This window comes from Branchiostoma lanceolatum, chromosome 8, assembly GCF_035083965.1.
Source record: "Branchiostoma lanceolatum isolate klBraLanc5 chromosome 8, klBraLanc5.hap2, whole genome shotgun sequence".
In the NCBI taxonomy this organism is placed as follows: domain Eukaryota; kingdom Metazoa; phylum Chordata; class Leptocardii; order Amphioxiformes; family Branchiostomatidae; genus Branchiostoma; species Branchiostoma lanceolatum.
The window spans coordinates 15,671,541-15,695,612 of NC_089729.1; the positions used below are offsets into that span (position 1 = coordinate 15,671,541).

General features: G+C 41.4%; 1 protein-coding gene across 1 annotated transcript in view; it reads right to left on the reverse strand.

Annotated features, from left to right (window-relative positions):
• Nucleotides 1-539: 539 nt before the first annotated feature.
• The window catches only part of LOC136439509 (intraflagellar transport protein 140 homolog), a 37,689-nt gene continuing 14,156 nt past the window's right edge, over nucleotides 540-24,072 (reverse strand). Inside the window, exons 14-29 of the mRNA XM_066434927.1 lie at nucleotides 11,669-11,831; nucleotides 11,392-11,523; nucleotides 10,322-10,521; nucleotides 9,631-9,808; nucleotides 8,962-9,152; nucleotides 7,806-7,901; nucleotides 6,942-7,074; nucleotides 6,649-6,792; nucleotides 6,446-6,519; nucleotides 6,165-6,219; nucleotides 5,452-5,634; nucleotides 4,537-4,743; nucleotides 3,841-4,053; nucleotides 2,903-3,069; nucleotides 2,323-2,464; nucleotides 540-1,980 (exon numbers count right to left, since the gene is read on the reverse strand). Of these exons, the coding sequence (XP_066291024.1) occupies nucleotides 1,753-1,980; nucleotides 2,323-2,464; nucleotides 2,903-3,069; nucleotides 3,841-4,053; nucleotides 4,537-4,743; nucleotides 5,452-5,634; nucleotides 6,165-6,219; nucleotides 6,446-6,519; nucleotides 6,649-6,792; nucleotides 6,942-7,074; nucleotides 7,806-7,901; nucleotides 8,962-9,152; nucleotides 9,631-9,808; nucleotides 10,322-10,521; nucleotides 11,392-11,523; nucleotides 11,669-11,831 (2,506 nt within the window). The 3' untranslated portion in view covers nucleotides 540-1,752. The remainder of the gene's footprint in view (nucleotides 1,981-2,322; nucleotides 2,465-2,902; nucleotides 3,070-3,840; nucleotides 4,054-4,536; nucleotides 4,744-5,451; nucleotides 5,635-6,164; nucleotides 6,220-6,445; nucleotides 6,520-6,648; nucleotides 6,793-6,941; nucleotides 7,075-7,805; nucleotides 7,902-8,961; nucleotides 9,153-9,630; nucleotides 9,809-10,321; nucleotides 10,522-11,391; nucleotides 11,524-11,668; nucleotides 11,832-24,072) is intronic.

Consider the following 24,072-nt stretch of genomic DNA (forward strand, 5'->3'; position numbering starts at 1 on the left):
ACGTGTTTTGTCGGTCAGCGCACGACACGTCCTCAGTTGACACTGGCTAAGCGCCAAGCGGTGTATGTTACTGGGCTTATGAGGTCATGCCGTGTTTTGGTTATTGTGGTTCTAAACTACAATTTTCCACACATAATTGCTTAACAATGCTGGATATTATTTCGTATACGTAGTGGAAAATGTTTCCTACACTCAAATTAAACGTATTCTTAACGTATTTTAACAAACAAAACAGGTAGGAAAGCTGAGTAGTGTTTTTTTTTTGGCTCGTACGTGCTTTTGTTATGGTGACTCATGCATGTGGCAATGACAAAGGAGGCGTGTCGTGGGCGTGTCTCTAATGCGGATTGTTGATTGGCTGCGAGTCTCGCCTGGTTCTATCGCAACGATTTTGCGTTTACGTGTGTTTGGTGGAAAGTTAGAATGACAAATACAACATTTGATATAACGCAAGGTTTAGCTAACGTAGTAATGTGAAATTATTATACCAAACATTTTTTTAGAATAGTTCCTACCATACACTTACAGAAACGTCAATATTATCTTCAACTTTTTATTTCAGAATATCTTAAGCTGGTGCTCGGTGAACTTCCAATCACTCAAATAATGTGTTTGCCAAAAATATACACTCAATTCAAACAGACTAGCATTAGACATTGCAATCTTTTGTAGATTTGTTACTCAAAGACAATTTCTCCCCTACTCTTTAATAATATCAATAATCAATTGATAATATGTACCTACAGACCTCATTTTTCAGAAAGCCATTATATACAATATCATTCATAATTCATCAAACATCTCTTTCTGAGTTTTCATTATATTGTCATAAACATAACTACCATTTACAAGACTTACTTGGAAATACGATATTGGTGGGCACAAGTAAAGATATAAACTCATACTATTTTTTAGCAACTATGTTGTGCAAAACCCAATATGTACATGTTTTACATAGTTATGTACATTTTTTTCTAATTTGCTTTTCTTGTCAGCGTTGATTATCTTTGGAGAAGTACACTTGTGATGATTACTGTTTACCATGGAAAGTTTCTTTTGCCAAAAAAAACATGTAAAACAATTATATTTTAGCACTTTTTTTGGTGACACCTCTGGGGCGGAGGCACTTTTGTACCTACTTTACCTACCAATATTTCTATGGGTGGAGGGATGGTATATCAAACATTTTGAAAGCAAACCTAGATTGCTATTTTTGCTTTTGTCCTTCTTTAAAGTTTACTTGACATATGGTAAAAAAAAAATTCTCAAAAGACTGTGGACTTTACATCACCATCAACACAAGTACATTTTTTGTTACCCTGGTATCCAGAGCAATTATACCGAGCGTGGACCTACACCGGCCCGTGCCCAGAGCTTCCTCGCGACCTACCCTCCCGCTGGCCCGACAACGTACCCCGCCCCACTTCCCGCTAGCCAAACAAGATCCGCTCTCGTCTTTGTTCCGGCTGTGGAGTTTGGGTGGCTAGCGGATAGTGGGGCGGGGTAGATCTTCGGGGGGAGCGGAAGGGTAGGCCCGGGTAAATCGGAGCGCGGGCCGGTACATATGCTCTGGATCCCAGGGTAATTTTTTGTATACCAAAGAAAAAAATCAGAATTTTAAAAATCTTGCCAATATTTTGCATTCTTTGCTAACCTCCACACTGCTGCCTAACGCTGTAACCAACAGATATTTGAGGCAAAAAAGCACCTATAGCAGGGAAAAGGTTAAAACATTATAAAGTGAAGAACTAGTTAGACTTGGTCGTCATAGTCCTCTGCCACATCCTCCTCTACCTCTTCCCCTTCGTCCTCGAGCTCATCTTCCATACTTTCTGCCCGCATGTTTTTCTCAGCGCCCATCCCGCGGCCCAGTGGGATGTCCAAGGCACGATGGACGGCTTCGATCGTACGCATGTTCACGTAGTACGCCATGTTGACGGTCGGGATGCGTTGTCTCATCTCTTCCATGAGCTGGTAAGCCTACAAGGAATTATACATCACTTAATTGAATCAATTGTATCTGTATTTTCATTGGTCAACCACTATACCCCTATTTAGCATAAGCCTGTTGTAAGACTTGATTGGTAGGCACAAAGCAGTGGTAGCTGGCGACATTACTCTGAACAAATTTTCAATTTCAACCTTTAATTTTCGATGTCAAGTGTTGTTCAAAACTATCCAATGACGATGCCCCCACTATATATATGCTTGAAGATCCACTCTACAAAATCAATAGTTGTATTTTTGTATATCTACAACCTTTCTATGGTTGCCTTCTGTTTTTTTTTATAAAAGCAGATCTACATTGTTATGTGATCGTACCCTGGGGTAGTTTTCCAGCCGTGCGTAGTGCTCGATCATGAGTCCGTACACGTCACCGATTCTCACGGCCGAGTCCAAGTCTGACTCCTCCAGTAGTACCTGGCACTGCTTCATGGTTTCTTCTGGGTCATCTTCATACACCCTGGAAAGACACACAGCAATTAAAGCTAACTTCCTACATGAAAAAGCACAACCTGTTCACTTTTGCTGTTTGCCACTGAATGTTGTTGCTGCTCCACCTAGTAGATTATAATCAAACTGCAGTTAATTTCTTATGACACATTGAAATCACTTGTGGCACAAACTTTTAACATCTACACAAGCAAAGCCTCACTCAATGGTTTTATTCATCTGTGTCTACACATGGTTTATTAATTAATTTTGTCCTGAAACATTAAATTACTGCAAATACTTGGTCAGTACCCTATTATAAGAAAATCTAGTACAAATTTTGCCTGATGTAAATTTTTGAAACCAAAGAAAATAATCAATTTGTCCTTCTTTGCCACAAAGTGTCTAGTCAAAAAAAACAAAAAACAACAAAATCAAACTGAAAACTTTTCACAAGTTTCCCACTCACTTCCTGGCTTGCAGGAATTTCTTGATGAGTGCCACTCTGTGCTTGATGTTGGCCACCTTCTCCTCCTGTTCCGAGGCGTTCTTCATCCTCGCTTTCGTCATGCACTTGTACGCCTCGCTCAGGGCGCCCAGCGCCTTCTCGTAGTTCTGGTACTCGTCTATTTCAACCTGTAAACATGTGTATGACACACGGTTATGCGAATTGCTGTTTGTTCACACTCCTTTCTACTTGGGCGGAAAACTCGCTGCAACCATGCTGCAACCTTGAATTTGACAGAACGCTCAACGAATTAATACTATATTAGATAGATAATAAATATTTTTATGTGAAGGTAAATACGCTTTGTGCGTTATTTTGCTAATTCTGTCATACTTTCAAATTTTGCAGGATATTCGTTTTGTGCAAATACGCTTTGTGCGTTATTTTGCTAATTCTGTCATACTTTCAAATTTTGCAGGATATTCGTTTTGTGCAAATACGCTTTGTGCGCTATTTTGTCTTTTCTGTCATACTTTCAAATTTTGAAGGATATTCGTTTTGTGCAAATACGCTTTGTGCGTTATTTTGCTAATTCTGTCATACTTTCAAATTTTGCAGGATATTCGTTTTGTGCAAATACGCTTTGTGCGCTATTTTGTCTTTTCTGTCATACTTTCAAATTTTGAAGGATATTCGAATTATGAAGTCAAGAAAGACACAAATTCAATTCAAGTCACAGCGAGATTGCAGTGCAATGCTGTAACATGTCTTGTGGAATGGAGGCCAAAATGATTTACAAAAACCTACTTGTTACTGCATAAAAATATTAACTAAATCAAATCAATGTTCAATGTGTCTATGAGGTTAAAAGCTGCAGTAACAGTCATACATCATGATCTCCCACCACAGTTCTTCTGCAAAGCTCTACCCTTGTGGAACAACAGTGTGAGACCACTTACCTGGGCACATGCATCGTAGAACCCTGCCAGTGAGTCCAGCGCCCTGCCCTTGGTGTAGAATCCGATGATGCTCTTCATGATTTCCGGGTCTTTCCGCCAGTCCAGCGACTGGAGGTAGTTAGCGGCCATGACGTAGATTTCCTTCTGTCTGGACACACCCGCAAAGAATATGATCTTCTCGGTGTCGCCTGACTTTAAGAGAGCCCGCATAGCCTGAAATAAAAGAAAATAGTTAGGTTTGGCGAGATGGTTCAGAAAACCTATGACATTGCATAGATACACAGAAACAGACACACATACATTAGCACATATATGCAGACCCCACACTTACACATACATGGCACAGACACAACATACACACACATGTCCAGACACAACAAGATCTACACACACACATGCACATACACAACATACATACACACTCTTGCAGACACAACACATACACACACATGCATGCACTCACACACAGACAGAATACATGCACAGACACAACAAGATCTACGCACACACATGAATATGCACAGACCAAGGAGGTATAATAGACCTCCTTGCATAGACAAAACAAATACAAATGTGCACACACACACATGCAGACACAATATACACACACACTCACGCGCAGACATAACACACAGACACAAAAATGAACAAACCTAAAAAGACTCAGCTGCCATGTAACCAAACAAAAAAACAGACCTTGATCTTGTTGCCAGCCTGTGTGTACTTCTTGGTGGCCAGGTGGTACGACCCTTGCTTCATGCAGCAGTCCGCGAGCCTCTCCAGGAGCTGCGTCCGGTACTCAGCATCGAACTCCATTGAGTCCTTCGGGATGGTCATCTTCTCCGCCAGCGGCTCCGTGATCGTCACATTGTGCTGCATGCACAGCTCCAGGGCATCAACATACTGTCAACACAATGATAAAAAATGATAAACAATTATAAAGACAATTCAAACTCCACAAACAGAGATTTACTTCTGGATGATTCGAGCAACATCCATCACTCTTCTTCAGCGTCACTAGAAGATAAACAATAAATAAAGTAAATTCTACTTCGTCCATCAACCACACCCGCAGGTGTTTTCATATTGAACCTTTGAGGGCCATTGCAGTTGCGTCTTATAGAAAAAATAAGCTTTTAGGATAAGGCAACAAACCCATATTCTTCTTGGCAAAGTTTACCTATATCCTTCTCCAATTTGACCAAATTGATTAACCTTCTCCCTGCTGGCTAACTCAGTAACAATAAAGAATAGAGTGCTAAATGGCTACTTCAGTGTGCTAAAGGTTAATACAGCAAATCCTATCTTAAGTACTGTAGGAGTACTGTAGGAGCTTCCTCACTAAGTAGCTTTAAAGAACGGTTGCAGTCAGATATGCAAAGACTAGGTGTAACAGACCGTTCGGTGTAATATGACCAGCTGCTGCCGTGCCGCGTTCCTGCGAAGCTGGTGTGTTACGCCTAATGGCGGTTATACCGGCTATATAGATACAGATACAGATATGGGGAAACTTTGAACCCCAGCTATAAACTGATTTTGCAGCTATTTCATAGAGAAAAAAGGCAAAACTGTAAATCAGCATGTCTTTCCAAAGTTACTTTCCCGGCGCACCTTTCTGGCGACCACCAACAGTTCCACGGCCTTGTCGTACTGCCCGTGCTCCATGAAGAAGTCCGCACACTTGTTGAGCAGGACGGGGTCTGTCTTCTCGTCCAGGTCCTCTGCGATCAGCTGTAGCGCCGCGAACTGCTGCGTCCTGAAGGCTAGCTCCAGGGCCTTGGAGAAGTGACCACCCTGGGAACAGGCAACAATGCGTTATTGAATGTGGCCTCCCTGTACAGAACCTACACAGCCTATAACATAACGTAAAGGTAGAGGTCTCATAGCCTTTTTTCTTGAGGCAATAAGGACATGTGCAGTGTGTCTAAGGCACAGAACTGGAAGGAGGAGTCCATCCCTCTCCTTCCACCGCCTTTTACTCCCCAAGCGAAGTCAGGTACCCATTTACACTTGGGTGGAGCGAGGAAAGTTGTGTAAAGAGCCCTTCACAAGGACCAGCGATCTCTCAATCTCATGTCCACTCAGCCATTTGATGCCATTATAAGATAAACACAACGAAAATACACCATGCATGTACCACAACCCTAGGGATGAAAATCTAAAAACTGACAGCCACACATCACTATCTCAGCCACAGAATGTCTTATATTTTCTTAACCATTGCCAGCCTGTCTTTTGAGGGTAGTCGTTCTAATTAAAATACTGTATGTTGCCATAAAGCAGCCTTCTCAGGTCACAGGTTAAGTAACTGGAGCAGTGCTAACCTTGTGGTACAACATTACAGCCTTGTCCTCCATCCCTGGCCTTTTCTCATAGTACCTGTCAACAACAAACACATTGTAATCATTTATTTACTCATCTGTTATCAAGTAAACCACTACATAAAAAGCAACAAAACTGGGATAAAAGTTATTTTTTACAGAGAAACTATTATAATATCATTTCAAATTTCAAATCATGTTCACATAGCATGATGTTCTCCTGAATATACCATATGTAATAGGAAAGTTTAATGTGGGACAATTTTTAACATAGTCATACACACCTGGCTGCCTCTAACATGTCTTGAGGTGTACTCAGCAAAGCCAAGTTCATCAGTTGGTCTTCATATCCATGTTCCTAAAAAGGAAAAACAATCCCAAATTAATTACATAACTTTAAACAGAGTATACTTTGCAAACAACAAAGATGTCATTCTCCAGATTAGTAAGTGATAGCTTCAAAACAGATCAGGAAATGCAGTTCTACCTTGCACAGCTTGATGGCGCTGCCGTACGCTCCCGCCCGTGTGAAGAAGTGGATAGCGTCCTTGATACGGTCCTGGGTTTCGTACTGCCGGGCCAGATGGTAGCACGCCGCCCTGTCGCCCGTCTCATTGGCTATCTCAGCTGCCTGGAAGCCGGACATGTTTTCTGGTTAATTCATTGATTCTAAAAACTTTCTTGACTGAAACTTGGATAGAATCATTTCTTAAGACTGCATAAAGAACAACTGTTGTTTTGGATTGTAAAAGAACTTTGAGGAAGGTCCCCAGTGCTCACCTTGTCCATGTTGCCACAGTAACAGTAGACTCTGACCAATGACAGGTAGTCTCCAGCTGCCTCATAGAACTGTAGCCCCGCCTCCATTTCACCTGTACTCTCCATGTACTGGGCCCACCACTTTCGTAATGCTCTGGGAAAAATAACACCAAAATCAAGTAAAGCCTGCGAAACGTATTATGCTGTTTGGCAAAATTTTGCAGTCAAAGAAAGAAGATAAAAATCAACACCTATGATATATTGATGAAGGTTAGACATCCAGGTAATAAGATACGCTAAATGACAGTTACTCAAGCAACTGGATAAATTTTGAAATAGTCATTTGTTTCAGACAGTATCTGCTGTCTTAACCACATTAACATATCAATTCAGAGTTTTAGTATAAAACCTGGTTCTCAAGTTCTTCCCTTTAGTCACTGACGAAAGACAGCATATGCTGTCTGAAATGTCTGATTTCAAAATTTTATTCAGTTGCTTGAGTAATTTGGCACGTATAACCTATGTTTAAAGGATTTGGGGGGGGGTGTCCCTGTGGTGTAGTGGTTCATCTGGTTCAAATTACTTGGACCAGAAGGACTGGGGTTCGAGCCCCAGGTAGGACACCTCTGAACAAGAGGCGCATTGAGTCATACCAAAGACTTTATAAAAATGGTACATACTTCTGAAACAGTATGGAAGTTAAATAAACACACTCCACTGCCAGTGGACTAGCCCCCTGCTGCAGTGATTGCACCACAGTGTGGCCCAGGGCTATGAAACGGAGATGGGCACCGCCCTATACATCAATTATGGTGTGGGAGGATTTTAACTTTAACTTTAACTAAAGGATTTAGGACTTTATTCTAAGTGAATTATCTGACTCACTTGTCCTTAGTTTTCATGATGTAGGCCTCCAGTGACTGCGGGTCGTCAAACAGCATTCGAGGCACCTCGAATCTGTGGGTGTCTGACTTCTCATAACTATGAGAGGACGAAAAATAAGTTTAGAACTTGAGCAAACATGTAAGATTATCAAATCATTAAGTATGCAGAGGCTATTTCATTGGACTTAACCCTGTCCCTGGTGCTGAAGGACTATTCTTTCACACATACTTTCACTTAACTATACCTGTCCCTGGTTCTGAAGTACTATTGTCCATAAAAACACTTTCACTGAACTATACCTGTCCCTGGTGCTGAAGTACTATTGTCCATAAAAACACTTTCACTGAACTGTACCCGTCCCTGGTGCTGAAGTTCTATTGTTTCTAAAACACTTTCACTGAACTATACCTGTCCCTGGTGCTGAAGTACTATTGTCCATAAAAACACTTTCACTGAACTGTACCTGTCCCTGGTGCTGATGTACTATTGTCCATGAAACACTTTTACTGAACTGTACCTGTCCCTGGTGCTGATGTACTATTGTCCATGAAACACTTTTACTGAACTATACCTGTCCCTGGTGCTGAAGTAGCTATTGTCTATAAAAACACGTTCACTGAACTGTACCTGTCCCTGAAGTACTAATGTCTCTAAAACACTTTCACTGAACTGTACCTGTCCCTGGTGCTGAAGTACTATTGTCCATAAAACCACTTTCACTGAACTGTACCTGTTCCTGGTGCTGAAGTACTATTGTTTCTAAAACACTTTCACTGAACTGCACCTGTTCCTGGTACTAATATATTATTGTTTCTTAAATACTTTTACTTAACCGTGCCTGTCCCTGGTGCTGAAGAATCATAGTCTCTTAAACACTTTTACTGAACTATCCCTGTCCCTGGTGCTGAAGTACTATTGTCCATAAAACCACTTTCACTGAACTGTACCTGTTCCTGGTGCTGAAGTACTATTGTTTCTAAAACACTTTCACTGAACTGCACCTGTTCCTGGTACTAATATATTATTGTTTCTTAAATACTTTTACTTAACTGTGCCTGTCCCTGGTGCTGAAGAATCATAGTCTCTTAAACACTTTTACTGGACTATACCTGATCCCTGACCTATGACCTAACCTACGACCTGCCCTATGACCTACTTGGGTACTGCCCCCAGCAGGTCATTCTGCGCCTCCAGGTGCTTGGCGTGGTGATAGTAGGTGGTTCTGAGGTGGATCCTGTCGTGGGCCTCGGCCGTTTCCAAAGCCTTGTTCCACTGGTTAGTGGACTGGTAGAGCTCGTTCAGTAGGTCATACCTCTTACAGTGTTTCAGAAGTCTTTCTGCATCATCCTGTAAAACATATCATTCAGTCCATTAGCAATTGCACTCTAGGATCATAAAGTTTAGGGTTCTAACCCCAGCCTACCTGTTGGAGTTACAAGCCTCAAAATGCATGGTACTGGTAGAGGCTTGATTGGTTGAGAAATGAATGTTGCAGATAAACATTTACCATTACATTGTCAATGAAAAATATCATTTAAACCTGTACAAGTGACCACCTGTACATAAGGACCACCTGGCCAACGTGACCACTTTTTGCTGGCCCCTTAGATAATTTTCCCCATTGACACAACCATTGAGAATCCTGTCTATAGTGACCACCTGTCCACACAGACCAGATTTTATTGGTCCTGAGTGTTCTTCTTGGGTAGGTTTGACTGTACTTCTTATGCACTAAATCTTAATTCCAATAATCATAGGTATCTTAAGTTAAAAATGTTCTTATTGATTGACATACAAATCACTAAACATGGCTCAAAAAACTTACATTCAGCCCAAGCTGTATGGCTAGCACGGCCACTTTAGCGTCCAGTTCCGGTTCTTTGTCGGCCTCCCTCAGTGCCCTCGCCCCGCGGGCATGCCCCATGTTTCCTAGACAAACCCGTGCTACGTCCAGACGGCGGGATTTCACGCACATCTTCGCCATGTTCTCCCACACCGACTCACTGAAAACAAAACATGTCAAAGTCGTTTGTGCATTTCTTAGCTGTGTTCCAACAAAGAGAAAACACCATGAATTTTCATATCAAAGTTGTTCTAACCACTAGTTATCATATCTTCACAACCTGAGGCAAGAGAATGTTTCAAATCATTAAATTTTTTCTGTAACCTTAACCTTTAGCACATTGAAGTACATACATGTAGCTGTTTGTCACCCAATTCTTTTGGTAATAGAGTTAAGCAGCAGGAGAAGGGTTAACAGAGTACTGTAAATGCATTTAAGTTCGCATGGTATTTATTTCGCGTAAGGGGAGAATGGAGTGTTCGCTGTGGTTTTGATTTCACGGCAGTGCTATAGTCACATACTGCTACAGTATTGGACAAAAATCTTTGCGGTGGTTTTAAGTTTGTGGTGAGGCGGTCGCAGCGAAAACCGGGAATATAAAACTACCGCAAAACCTCATATATATTTATGTATGGTTAATATTTTGAAGAGAGCTTTTGATAAGTTTTATTACCTTTTGATGAGTTTTATGGCCTTGAAGGCTTCATCCATGTTCCCTATCGTCAGGAAGTAACTGAAGTTCATCATGGCGTCCCGTGAGTTCTTATCGCTCTCCTCCAGTCCGATGAAGTCGCGCATCGTACGTTGGGCAACATTTTCAGGCACCAAGGATGTTGTACTGGCTTGGGCCTCCGCTTTGGAAGACTCTCCAGCCTAGAAATATGTATGGAGGCACGGGCAGTTTTGTTATTTGTATAGAATAGATTTTTAAAAAACTACTCCTGCAGTTCAAAAAAACACACAATAGGGGGCCAAAACCTATACCACTTACTCTCTGTCCAAAGATCTATCTACCACACAAAGATCAGGATTATAGCATGTCCAGAACACGAGATATCAAAACAGGAAGTTCAGCTGCAGTACCGTAACAAGCCGCTAGGGGACCCAAAATCTAATCATTTCCATGTCTCATCAAGACCTACCCACTTACTAAATATCAAGACAATCCATCCAAGCCTTCTGGAGTTATGCTGTTTGTTACAAACACACAAACAAACACTATTCTCTGCATAACCTTCTTGGCGAAGGTAATAAAGATATGTGCTAATACCGATTTTCTATTTCTTAACAATTACAGGAATACATGCAGCTTTTTTCTCTAAAGATAAGATAAGACATAAGATACAATCAACAATTGTACGTGACTGTCTTTTGACAGTGGTGAGTGCTATGCTGAATGTTATGAATCATTCCAAAGAAGATTACAACTACAAATGTATAGCAAAATTACAAGACAGTGCCGTCAGGAAATTGTACCTTAGCAGTCTGTGCAAGTGATCCGTGGGTGCAGAGAAATGGAAATAAAGAAATTAAACTGGAACATCTGTACAACATTTCAAACTTCCCAAGTTACAGTTTGTGCAAAAGCTGTTTTCCAGTATAACAATATGAAGAAGCAACACCATCTAGCTGTTTTGTTTTGTATATCAGTACCTATTTGAGATGGCTATCCTGAAGATCTACAGTTGAAAATAAGACCTGCTAAACTACATGAATGGTTAACTGTGGTTTTGAAACCGATACCTTCTTGGTGAAGTAAAAGTAAGGAACTTGTAGGCCAATCAGAGCGCCGTGCGCAGTGTCCGTGGCGTACGCGTCCTGCAAGAGTATACCGTGTTCCGGCGTACTGAACAACGAAACCACCATAACATCCGGCTGAAACACAGAAGAAATCATGACTACACAATATTTGCAATTCATACAGAGAAACAGGAGGCATAAAAGGGCAAAATCCAAGAGTTGCCTAGATGTTGTTACAAAATGTACATTCAAAACATCTTACATATGTAACATTACACACCTGAATATCAACAACACTGAGTGAAGAAGTCTTGGACCCTTTCTTCTCCTCAGGAGGGGGAGGAAGGATAGCCTCGCAGGTCAGTAACTTGGGTTCCTGTGGGTCCCAGTACTGAACCCTGGGGAACCTGCCCGCCACGTCCTTAGCTGCCTCTGTTCTCCCCCTGGTTATAATAAAGCAATAAATGTTACCCAAAGTATGGATGCTGCTCTAACATTAACAGACTACTATACTATATATAGTATAGTAGTCTGTTAATGTTAGAGCAGCATCCATCCACACTACGGAAAAGCGACAAATGGACAAATTCGGTTACATTTTGGGCAATAAATTAGTGTTGGTTACAATTCTAAAATTGTCGCCGTTTAGATTGCCCCCAATTAGCGACATTTTCGGTTTATGGACTCAGGCCGAGTTCCATGGAAGTGGAAAGGTTACAATTTCTGGGAGAACGGCGACAAATGCCGGTTTATGGTCCCACCCGGCGGGCTAATGAACTGCGCTGTGAAAATGTCGCCGTTTGAATTGCCCCTCCCGCACTTGGGCCGGTCAATGCACACTTCACACCTACATGTTTCCCCTCCTACCGATAATTCCTATTGTGTATACTAATCCGTGAGGCAAATCTGCCCGCGTGGTTGTGAATAGATCGTCGATCTCGGCCGTGAAACACGAAAGACGGCCGAGATCGGCCGTGGCTGCGCCCCGCGACATGCTAGCGGCAAGCCGGGTCAAAGGTCATTCAGAGACAAAACAACAACACGGCGAGCGGCAAAATTCTCCGTATTTGCAACATCGCGGCGCGGTCTAATTTTGCAGCCGTGTTTTAGTATTGAAAAAATACCCTTCTGGTCGTCGGTGGAACAGACAACCCCATTTTCCCAGCGTCGTCGCGGACATGTTGTAAAGTAAACACTGGAAGTTCTGTGATCTTCTGTGGGGCACTATAGCCTGCTCGAACACGCGCGCGCTAGAATCAAGCGAAAGTAACCCGAGACAATTTACGTGACTCTAGCTTTCCAAATATGGAAAATTCATGCAAATGTCACGTGCAATCCGCCCGAAAGTGTGCTATGGGCTCGGCCGGTTGCTATGCAGTGATGAATGGCGGCGCCTTTGATGAACTGCTTGGAAGTTTTGCGGTGGGCGTGGCCTATTGCATGCGAATTTGATTTTCTCAAGAGTTCTCACGACTTGCCGGCCGGCGCAGGGATAGCTGGCGGGATTCCCCACCGTTACAAATGCAACAATGTTCTTTTTGCTGGTATTTCTACCAATAGTGCTACAAATGTGGCATGAATGTCAATGCCGCTACCACTAAAATCGGAGGATACCTAGTCCTGGATATTTGGATATGATGCAAGTCGTTGTCGTAGGGTGAGGATGGCTACGATGCCTCGAGATTGCGTAACGATGGATAGCTGTTGGCCATCCCGGCACGTGAGCAAGTTTGTATCGCACCGGGAACTTTGAAATAAGAAATATTCTGCCCCTGAAATCGTGAGCGGCCGGACATGATTTTCGCTCTTTAGTGAAATATCTAACATCCTTCTTGTTCAGATTAGTTTTTTACGACTTTATTTTGTTAAAAGGAGTTTAAATCTGTTGGCAAAATTTCCGATTTGTAACATAGAAAAATCTAAAAACCGTGTCTTGGTTCAAAGGACCGTCGAACAGTGGCGCTTTAAACAAGGTTAAAATCCTAAAACGAGAAAATAAACATCCATCTAGCCACCGGTCATTCCTAACCTACAAGTCCAAGCAGATGTTAGAATCCGGCTGAGTTTGTGTGTGTTTTGTAAGATTTATAAAGTTTTCTTGTAGTAGCGAGAGAAGCACTCGTAAATCCCAACATCTACTTGGAGATTTGGTCCCACCGACGGCTTTTGTTTGTTTGCTGTTGTTTGTATTGCATACCCGGTAAACCGCATCAAGGCGTAACGCACCAGGTTTATTCGGCTAGTAAGATATCTCGTTTGAAGCACCGCCCACTTTAAAAAAGTTAATGAACATAAGATCTGCTCGTGATAAAAGATTAAGGTACTTACCGAACATGACAAAGTCTCCGGTAAACCGTAAATATAGATTTGCCACCCAAGCGGGGAAAGTTGGACGGCTGAAATCCGGGTGAAATCGGTCTAAAGAAAGTTCCTTGGTGCGCATGATGAATCCTAGTCAACGTCTCCGAGACAACTCGGCCCCTGGGACAACTCGGCCCCTAGCCATTCAGGACAACTCGGCACCAAGCTCAGGACAACTCGGCACCTATTACTCAGTGCATGATAAGTGTATTTGGGGCTCGAAGAATGACAATTCTACCGATCTGACAGGCTGATAAGTGGAACAAGAATTTTAAGAAACTAAACTCAGTCCATACATAAGCATTTTTGTATTTCCGTAAGTCTCAAACGTTACAAGACCGTCAAAAACATGTTGCGGGCCGGCGCGGCGACGCCATTTTGTTTGTTATTTTCGACGCTCTTTCACGAACTAGCTACCCTTATGTTCTGTTATGAAAGTGGTTATAACTTATTACCGATGAAACTAAATGTATAGCAGTTCATTATGTTTTGTTGGACATAGATTATAACAGTTTGTAGGTTTTCAAAACGCGTCGAGACAACCGAGATGATAAAACTTCCTTATTCATATTCAAACTATCAAAGCGTTCCGGGGAAATAACCTGCAGAGTTTCACAATTCCTATTTTTTTAGACGAAATGTTTGGCAGTTAAACATGTTTTATTCCTCACGTAGATTTTGAAAAGTTCCTGTTCTGTTTGCTGATCTATGTCAGTTTTGAGGTTCGGTGCCGAGTTGTCCTGAGCTAGGGGCCGAGTTGTCCCGAATGGCTAGGGGCCGAGTTGTCCCAGGGGCCGAGTTGTCCTGATACCCTAGTCAACTCGCCCCAAGTCCAACTCGCCCCAACTATTTACTACCAACTCGCCCCAAATTAAAACTTATCAAAATTGGTTTTATACTGGTTTTATATGCATGAATCCTACTTGTAAATATTACTTTACGTAGTAACAAAACCTTCTGACTTTAATTTACCTTTTTTGACGTATTTTGGCAACGAACTCGCGATAGGTATTCGCTGGCGGACCCGGTCGGCATATCGGCCCGCCATGACACCGTGCACGGCCGCTAGCTCTAGTCTCAAGCATGGCGATCCAAAAGACTGCTGAGGTCTATGTGCTAGGAAACTAAGCATCTTCGAGCATGAACTTGAATAATAACTTGAGCCAGCAGTCAGCCATGCTTGAGATTACAGTGGGCGGGCGCAGGTCCCGGTGAACCGGCGGGCCGACATGCAACATGGCCCGCCGGCGCTTCCTGCATCCATCGGCGTTAAATGCCGACCAGAGAAGAGAAAGTTGAAATTAGAGTCACAAGGCTTTCTTAGCATGTCAATCAATATTTAGAAGTGGGATATATGCATATGAAGCCAATCTTGATAAGCCGCAATTTGGGGCGAGTTGGTAGTAAATTTTTGGGGCGAGTTGGACTTGGGGCGAGTTGACCTGTTACCCGCATGATCAATCAACTTGTCCCTTGCAGTTCTTCCTTCTTTTTGCATTTTGCAAGTAGTGAAAACTTAAAGTGTTTCTCTTTTAACCTTTTAAACAAAGATCGCAGGTCAAAATGCAGGATTCTTTCACAGCCTTTTCCCGCCATATTCAGACCATGCACGTAATCTTGGCATATCCACCTTGGTCTATCAGACACAAATGTCCGGAAAGTGACATTCAGTATTCCACAGCAATAGGACAAGTGAGGTCCGGTCCGGTCTGCTAGTTCGTAGCGAGCTTTTCAAGTTGCTATACTCAGGAATTGGACATTGAATATGCCCCCCTCCCAATATTTGCAACAAGAAGGAGGTTCAATCACTAATCAGTGCCTGACTGTGCTGTAAAAGCTTCCCTAACTGAACAAGATTACACGTACCTCCCCATCGGTATCGCCTTGTTTCTTCGAGAGTCAAATCTCCACCGTAGGTGTAGTACGTCGTTCTCCTGCAGTCCAATGTCGGGATCTTTCCCAGCCATGCATCTCCAAGCCTGGACTAATTTTCCCGCCAGATAACACTGAACTCTGACACCGATGTGTTACTACAGTAACTATTATTCATGAGCTGGTCTCAAGAGGAAATGTGAAACAATACACAGGAAGTAGTCGTCCCAGCATTTGAATGACAACGTTGACGATCCATTGATCTGTGTGTTGTGTTGTGTTGTGCAAATCCTTTCTCGATGCCAGATCGCGTCCGATTTGAACTATTTTTGTAGCGAATGTGATGTGTAACTTCAATGGGCTGTCACAAGCATTCATACTTGAAAGTTGCAGAATTTGAAGTCTTTATTTGAAATGATATTAAACATCAAGGAGGTGATAACATTCCACAGATCGATGTTTGTTATGTTTGCAGATTATATAGAATAGGAGGCATATGATTCATTCTTCAAGCTCCCAAAAAATGTATCCACTTCTTTAAGTGTTGAAGTAAGGAGCCTTGCTTCAAGAAAAGGTATCCATGGTTGAAACAATCGTAACACTAACAGTGCCCTCATGAATTCTCCGAAAATATGTAGATGAAAAAGTAATGCACATTCCTGCTGGTGTGTTTATCCAGAGGGGCGGTTTAATATACCGGCTATACAGATACAGACTCCATACTTAGCAAACATAGCGAATATGACAGTGACAATTGAATGCGTTAAAGACTAGAAAAGCAATGTTGTATATATATATATAGTGGCCGGTATGAGATGCTGTTTGCGGAGGTTTCAGGACAGTATATACGTCCAGGCAAGGAGGTTATATATAAAACCTCCTTGGTCCAGGCATGGAGGTATTAAATTTAACCTCCTTGGTCAGGGTCCAAAGAATCTTCTCCCAAAAGATCGCTTGCTGACAAATTAGTACGGTTTTGCATGACAAAAGGAAACTTTGGGTTACGGGTTTGCCGGCCGATGACGGTCCCCAGGGAAAGCACAATCCCATTATCATGGAGACGATAAACTCTTGTTCCCCCTTGCAAGAGAAAGGCCCATTAGAAAGGCCCTGTAACACAGCCACTCACCAGTAGAATCGATCAGCAGATGAGTCTACGACTTCTGCGAGCCCAGCCACTACAGGCTGTGGCCGCGTTGCGAACGCTGAGAGACCAAGGACATTATCCTATATAATGTCCGTTGACAGACCAACTTTAAAAGCAGAGGTTGATGGGGAAGAATTTAGATTGTGATCCCAACCGGCATATGATATTGAAGAAGGTCACTATCTTCTTCTTTAACCAACCTCTGCTTTGTTCGAGAGTAGAGCGTCAACGGTTTGATAGATCGCTCAACGAATTTCATAGATAAGAGACAATTTATATTCATGTTTTGAGTTTTGTTGTCTTCCAATGAATCATACCTTTTTATCTTGCATTATATTTCAGTTATGAAATCAAAATAAAGTCCATTTTGGAAGCTTGGCAATCGCCAGAGAGCGGGGCCCAAATGACACTTTCGGCAGTAAAAAAAAATAGTAGAATCAACGAGGTTTTGTAAAATACGCCCGGTGGCAGGTCAATGAACCACTTTCAACGTGATAGGGTAAATTTTCAGACGAAGAATTGGCGCGACTCTCGGGCGATTGTGAGATTCGGCGACTTTCTGATCATTACCAAATACTCGTCGACCGTGTGACAGGGGCATAACTACTGACTCAGCTGGTCAGCATATGCCAGCCTGCAGGAAACATGACGTACTAATGCTACCATCACATTTCCAACCCGGGGCCCGGCCTGGCAGTTTGCGGGAACGAATACTATTGTATTATGTATATCATACTATATGATAACACAAGGTTAAAATATATTTAACCTCCTTGATGATATAAAAGACAACAAACACACAAACGTCAAAAATAGTTATCATGAGCATACTTAATGTATATTTCTTGACATACACTTTCATTTTTTGCTCCCGCAAACCGGGCCCCGATTTGGAAATGTGACCGTATACGTACCACAAGCAAGAGACAGCCAATGGAGAATAGACGCAAAATACATCAGGGTCACATCTATTACCAGAACACACCCTTTTTCTGCAAATTAATATCAAGTTTGTCTTTTTTAATATTTTCCAGGTTCGTCCTCTTTTATCAACTTTTGACCATGCTGTGCAAGAATTCGAAAACAGGATGAACAGACTTACTTGAACGTTTTGTTTTTTTGTTTTGTTCCGTTTTGACGTTTTGTTGTCGAGTTCTGTTGACCCCAATTTGTTATGTTACGTTTTTGTCAGTTCGATTTCATTGAAGTGTCTACCAAAGAAACATACTAACAATTAGCTTTCGCACAACTAACAACTCATAGAATTCAGACTAATAGGTACCGGTGTATTTGAAAATGCTAGTCTCCTTCGCAGACTTTTTAGAGCGCCGGCGTTTATTTCTTTGGGCGAACGCTGATCAATTCGATTCGTGACTTTCAAGGGAGCGGATGCTGTCCTAAACTTCTGACTGTTTCAAAATTTTATCCAGTTGCTTGAGTAACTATTTTTGGCGTAACCGTAAAGATTTTCTATTGCTGACAGAGCTAGAAAGGGCGCTGCAAGAAGTCTACGAAGGAGGCTAAGGAAATGCAATGTTTTTAAACGTATTCTTACGATACGTAGGCAAGAAACGAAACAAATACGTGTAATTATATTTTCATTAATATGGGAAAACCGTGTCTTAAGCAAACCCTAAGCATTATAAGAAAAAAGTGTCCCTAGAGATGAGGATACTAATTGAAAAATCCTTCAAGTTACATCCGACGAAAATGCATGGTGTGAAGCAGGTGAGTTTGAAAACAACATCTATCTAATATGCATGAAAAGATATGGTGGAGAACATTTGTGACGAAGGAAGTTGACATTTACATTAAGACATGGTATGTAGGTGGGGTTCACTGGCTGGAGATGCAGTAGCTGACATCGACATTCACAGACGAGTACCTACATGTATGCGCCGGGGACATAGCATAGGGTAGTGAGGCGATTTTGTCGTCTGCTGTTTTGTGTACATTTTTACTGAAATGTGACATTCTCCACACAGCACGCAATGAAACTTGAGCTCCAGATGTAATATAATGTTACAGAATCTTTCGAGTTGAAGCATCGGTCCTGTCATAAAAAGAGTCAACGGGTCTTAAAATATGAAGATTTATTCCTGGCCATGGGAGGTCTTGTCGAGTTACCGGTACCATGAAAGTACCAATACGTACCGTACTTCAAATTCGATATCGCTATGTTGAGAATCGTTTTATTATTGCTTTACATGTTTCGAACGTCTGTCGTCCTCCCAACTTCCCGACAAGACTTACCATTACTTGTGAATTGTGTTTACTTAAAGGTCTTCTTTTCATTTACTTGTCTTACTTTAAAATCATCACGCACATTTTAACTGGAAACGTAGCACGAAACGAACCATCTGTCGGGCTTTCTGCCTACCCGTATTTCTACAACTAAACTCTAAATATTTTATTTCCCAAGTTTACGGACAAGTTTCATAAGATTCTAAAAAATGAACATATGCGAGGAACTTTTTGTAAACGCTTGTGTAAATGCTTTTCAGTACTAACATTCTCATGCAGCAAATATTCTCGTCTCTTTTGTCCAACCGGAACCAAAGAAAAAAATGATGCGAATTGATGGATCAAATCTGACAAATGTTGCAGCAAACCGTTATAGATCTTGACAGCACTCCGTTACACCTGTGAAATTTAAGTAGAATTAGACTTTCTTTTCCATTTTTTATAACGATTGAAACTCCAATGTAATCCTCATTCTGACATGTTGCTATAGCTCTACTGCCGGGCACTCCACATACAGCATGCGGTAGCCAGGCCTTTTGCTGTTGTGTCAGCGAATCATCAATCATTTGTTTGGAAGTATTGACGCATTGTATTTGAAGAGTTGAACCTGTAACACCCACCGACCCCACGTGAGCACCACACACAAAATAAACACAAGTGAAATCTATCAACCTTCCACTCATGTGCGACACGATATTACAGTAGCGCCACATGTACCAGTTAGTCTTCCTGTACGGTAGGTATTGTTGCAGAAGGAAATGTTGAGAATCGTTTGAGGATTGTTTTTACATTTCCAAATGCCTGTTATCCTCTCAACTTAACAACATCACTTAACATCACTTGTGAATTGTGTTGATCTAACGATCCGATGCTTTGTTGGACGTTTTAGAACCTATGAAGGGTACCTCTGTGTCCAATTATTAGCTGGAAATATAGCCCACACCACCTGTCAGATCGGACAACCTCGACTACTGCTAGATCTAATGCATGACGCTTCAAATACTAGTAACTTTTCGTTATTTGGGTTATTTGTTATATATTTCATATATGTTGTCCTTGTCAATTATCATTCGAATTGTGCAAGGAAACCGTCGTGCAACACCGGAGCATATGGTAGAAACTGCACAGTACCGCATGGACGATGTCTTTATCTCAATATAGAAGTCAGTATAGAATGAACACTGTAGGAACACCCGACAGGTAGTCTAGGTACATGTACCTCCCTATATTTCCAGCCAACACTTGCGTGGTTATTTCAAATTCCAATGCGCATCTTATAAAACCTAAAACTAAGTTAAAACAGATGACGTTTAGTTATCGATGAATGTGACAAAACTGTAAGATCGAAAACGACCCTCCATGTTGTATAACCATGGCCTGTTTTAATATCGCAAGATATACAGGATATTTTCATCATTAGAAACGGGGTACTGATACTATATCATAGACAACTAAAGTACTAGTATTGAGAGCACCGTTTGAAGGGTTTTCATACACGCCCCGATAGACCGGCTAAACGGTAATTGGAAAATTGATAGTTCCGTGTTGTTTTCTAAAGTTCAGGACACTCTTGGACCGTGAAAAGGCTGTTTGATATATCATAAGATATACAGGAGTCTCGTATATTATTGTCTAATGTGTAACTTGTAGAGCGTTATTTGCACAAGACGACGAAACAGAAATATTAAGAGCGCCGTTTGAAGGGTTTCCATACACGCCCCGATAGACCGGCTTAACGGTGATTTGAAAATTGATAGTTCCGTGTTGTTTTCTAAAGTTCAGGACACCCTTGGACCGTGAAAAAGCTTTTTTTTTTAAATTATAAGATATATAGGAGTCTCGTATATTATTGTCTAATGTGTAACTTGTAGAGCGTTTGCAGAAGACGTCGAATCAGAAATATTAAGAGCGCCGTTTGAAGGGTTTTCATACACGCCTCGATAGACCGGCTGAACGGTTTGAAAAAAATGATAGTTCCGTGTTGTTTTCTAAGGTTCAGGACGCTGTAAGGCCATGAAAACGCTTGTCCTTAAACAACAAGATATACAGGAGTCTCGTGTATCATATACTAACGAATGACTTGTCGGAGTGTTTGAAAAAGACCTCCAAAGAGAAATACTGAGAGCGCAGTTGGAAGGGTTTTCATACACGCACGCCGTATAGACTTAGAAAATTGATAGTTCCGTATTGTTTTCTATGGTTCAGGACACTCTTGGACCACGAAAAAGCTTTTTAATATATCACAAGATATACAGGAGTTTCCGTATATTATTGACTAATGGTTACTTAACTTGTAGAGCGTTTGCAGAAGACGTCGAATCAGAAATATTGAGAGCGCCGGTTGAAGGGTTTTCAAACACGCCCCAGTAGACTTTGGCTGAACAGTGATTGGAAAATTGATAGTTTCGTGTTGTTTTCTGCGGTTCAGGACACTGAAGGACCATGAAAAAGCTTTTTATCATATCACAATACAAACAGGAGTCTCGTATATTATTGACTAATGGGCGACTTGTAGAGCACAAGTGTTTTTAAACATTTTACAAAGCATACTACGCCATATTCAAGTAAACACAACTAACACATACTGCTAGGTCATCTCGTTAATCTAAGAGGACGATGGAGGTTTATGGTTTTGAGAACATACGGGAAACGATTGTCAACATTTCCTCTTTCATTTTCGGATGTATTGAGAGGTAACATTTTACTTCAGGATAAAGGGTACGATATGCTATAGCAGCACAACATTGGTCTCGTTAGAAAGTACTTCCCGCAGTATTACTGCTCTAAATTAGTTTTCACATATCGCCCTGCATGAGCCACTAGTGAAGTTCTTGCAGAACGATGATTATGTCAACGCCGTAAAAGCCTAGTGACGCGCAGTCCACACAATGGGCACGCGACAGTAATGCTGGGGTCGGGTTTCTTTTCCTTCTTGGCTTGCCGCTTGCGATTCAGCTCGTCGCGTCTGTTCTCCTCGAAGGATAGAAAGGGTGTTCAAATTGTTAAGTTGTCCCTATTGTTTAATTTAATCATTAGAAAAAAAAACTTGCACTCCGTAGTTCTGAGCTGAAAAATGTTTTCAAACATTGTGTTGCATCAGAAAGTTACGCATGTTCAACATCTAAGTATGGACAGGTTAGGGTTAGGGTTAGGGTAATGCCACATGCTAGTAGGTATCTTGTAACACTACACAGATGTTTATGAGTGTTGTCATTTACGTGATTAAGATTTGAATACGCTGCCACATTTATTGGGTTCAATATCAATTCGCAACATTTCTTGGAGGCGGGGATTACCGAGTACCACTCGAATAGCAGTGCGTCAGGCAAGGGGTGGAGTTAAAGTTTCAAAGGTTGGTTTAAGCAAAAAAAGAACTAACAATTCTTATTTTGTAACACTACACAGATGTTTATGAGTGTTGTCTTTTACGTGATTAAGATCTGAATAAGCTGCGACATTTATCAGATTCAATATCAATTCGCAACATTTCTTGGAGAATGGAGGCGTAAGATCGCTTAGCGCTATCGGTACGGTATTTTGGGGGTACCGTACTCCGACGTGTGGGGCAACACTAGAGTTTTTTATTTTTCTAAGTCCTTCTTTTGTGATCTAATGCCAAGGGCATCATTAGAAGAAAAAAAAACTTGCACTCAGTAGTTCTGAGCTGAAAAATGTTTTCAAACATTGTGTTGCATCAGAAAGTTACGCATGTTCAACATCTAAGTATGGACAGGTTAGGGTTAGGGTTAGGGTTAGGGTAATGCCACATGCTGGTAGGTATCTTGTAACACTACACAGATGTTTATGAGTGTTGTCATTTACGTGATTAAGATTTGAATACGCTGCCACATTTATTGGGTTCAATATCAATTCGCAACATTTCTTGGAGGCGGGGATTACCGAGTACCACGAATAGCAGTGCGTCAGGCAAGGGGTGGAGTTAAAGTTTCAAAGGTTGGTTTAAGCAAAAAAAGAACTAACAATTCTTATTTTGTAACACTACACAGATGTTTATGAGTGTTGTCTTTTACGTGATTAAGATCTGAATAAGCTGCGACATTTATCAGATTCAATATCAATTCGCAACATTTCTTGGAGAATGGAGGCGTAAGATCGCTTAGCGCTATTGGTACGGAATTTTGGGGTACCGTACTCCGACGTGTGGCGCAACACTAGAGTTTTTAACTTTTCTAAGTCCTTCTTTTGTGATCTAATGCCAAGGGCATCATTAGAAGAAAAAAAAAACTTTCACTCAGTAGTTCTGAGCTGAAAAATGTTTTCAAACATTGTGTTGCACCAGAAAGTTACGCATGTTCAACATCTAAGTATGGACAGGTTAGGGTTAGGGTTAGGGTAATGCCACATGCTGGTAGGTATCTTGTAACACTACACAGATGTTTATGAGTGTTGTCATTTACGTGATTAAGATTTGAATACGCAGCCACATTTATTGGGTTCAATATCAATTCGCAACATTTCTTGGAGGCGGGGATTACCGAGTACCACGAATAGCAGTGCGTCAGGCAAGGGGTGGAGTTAAAGTTTCAAAGGTTGGTTTAAGCAAAAAAAGAACTAACAATTCTTATTTTGTAACACTACACAGATGTTTATGAGTGTTGTCTTTTACGTGATTAAGATCTGAATAAGCTGCGACATTTATCAGATTCAATATCAATTCGCAACATTTCTTGGAGAATGGAGGCGTAAGATCGCTTAGCGCTATTGGTACGGAATTTTGGGGTACCGTACTCCGACGTGTGGCGCAACACTAGAGTTTTTAACTTTTCTAAGTCCTTCTTTTGTGATCTAATGCCAAGGGCATCATTAGAAGAAAAAAAAAAAATTTCACTCAGTAGTTCTGAGCTGAAAAATGTTTTCAAACATTGTGTTGCACCAGAAAGTTACGCATGTTCAACATCTAAGTATGGACAGGTTAGGGTTAGGGTTAGGGTTAGGGTAATGCCACATGCTGGTAGGTATCTTGTAACACTACACAGATGTTTATGAGTGTTGTCATTTACGTGATTAAGATTTGAATACGCTGCAACATTTATTGGGTT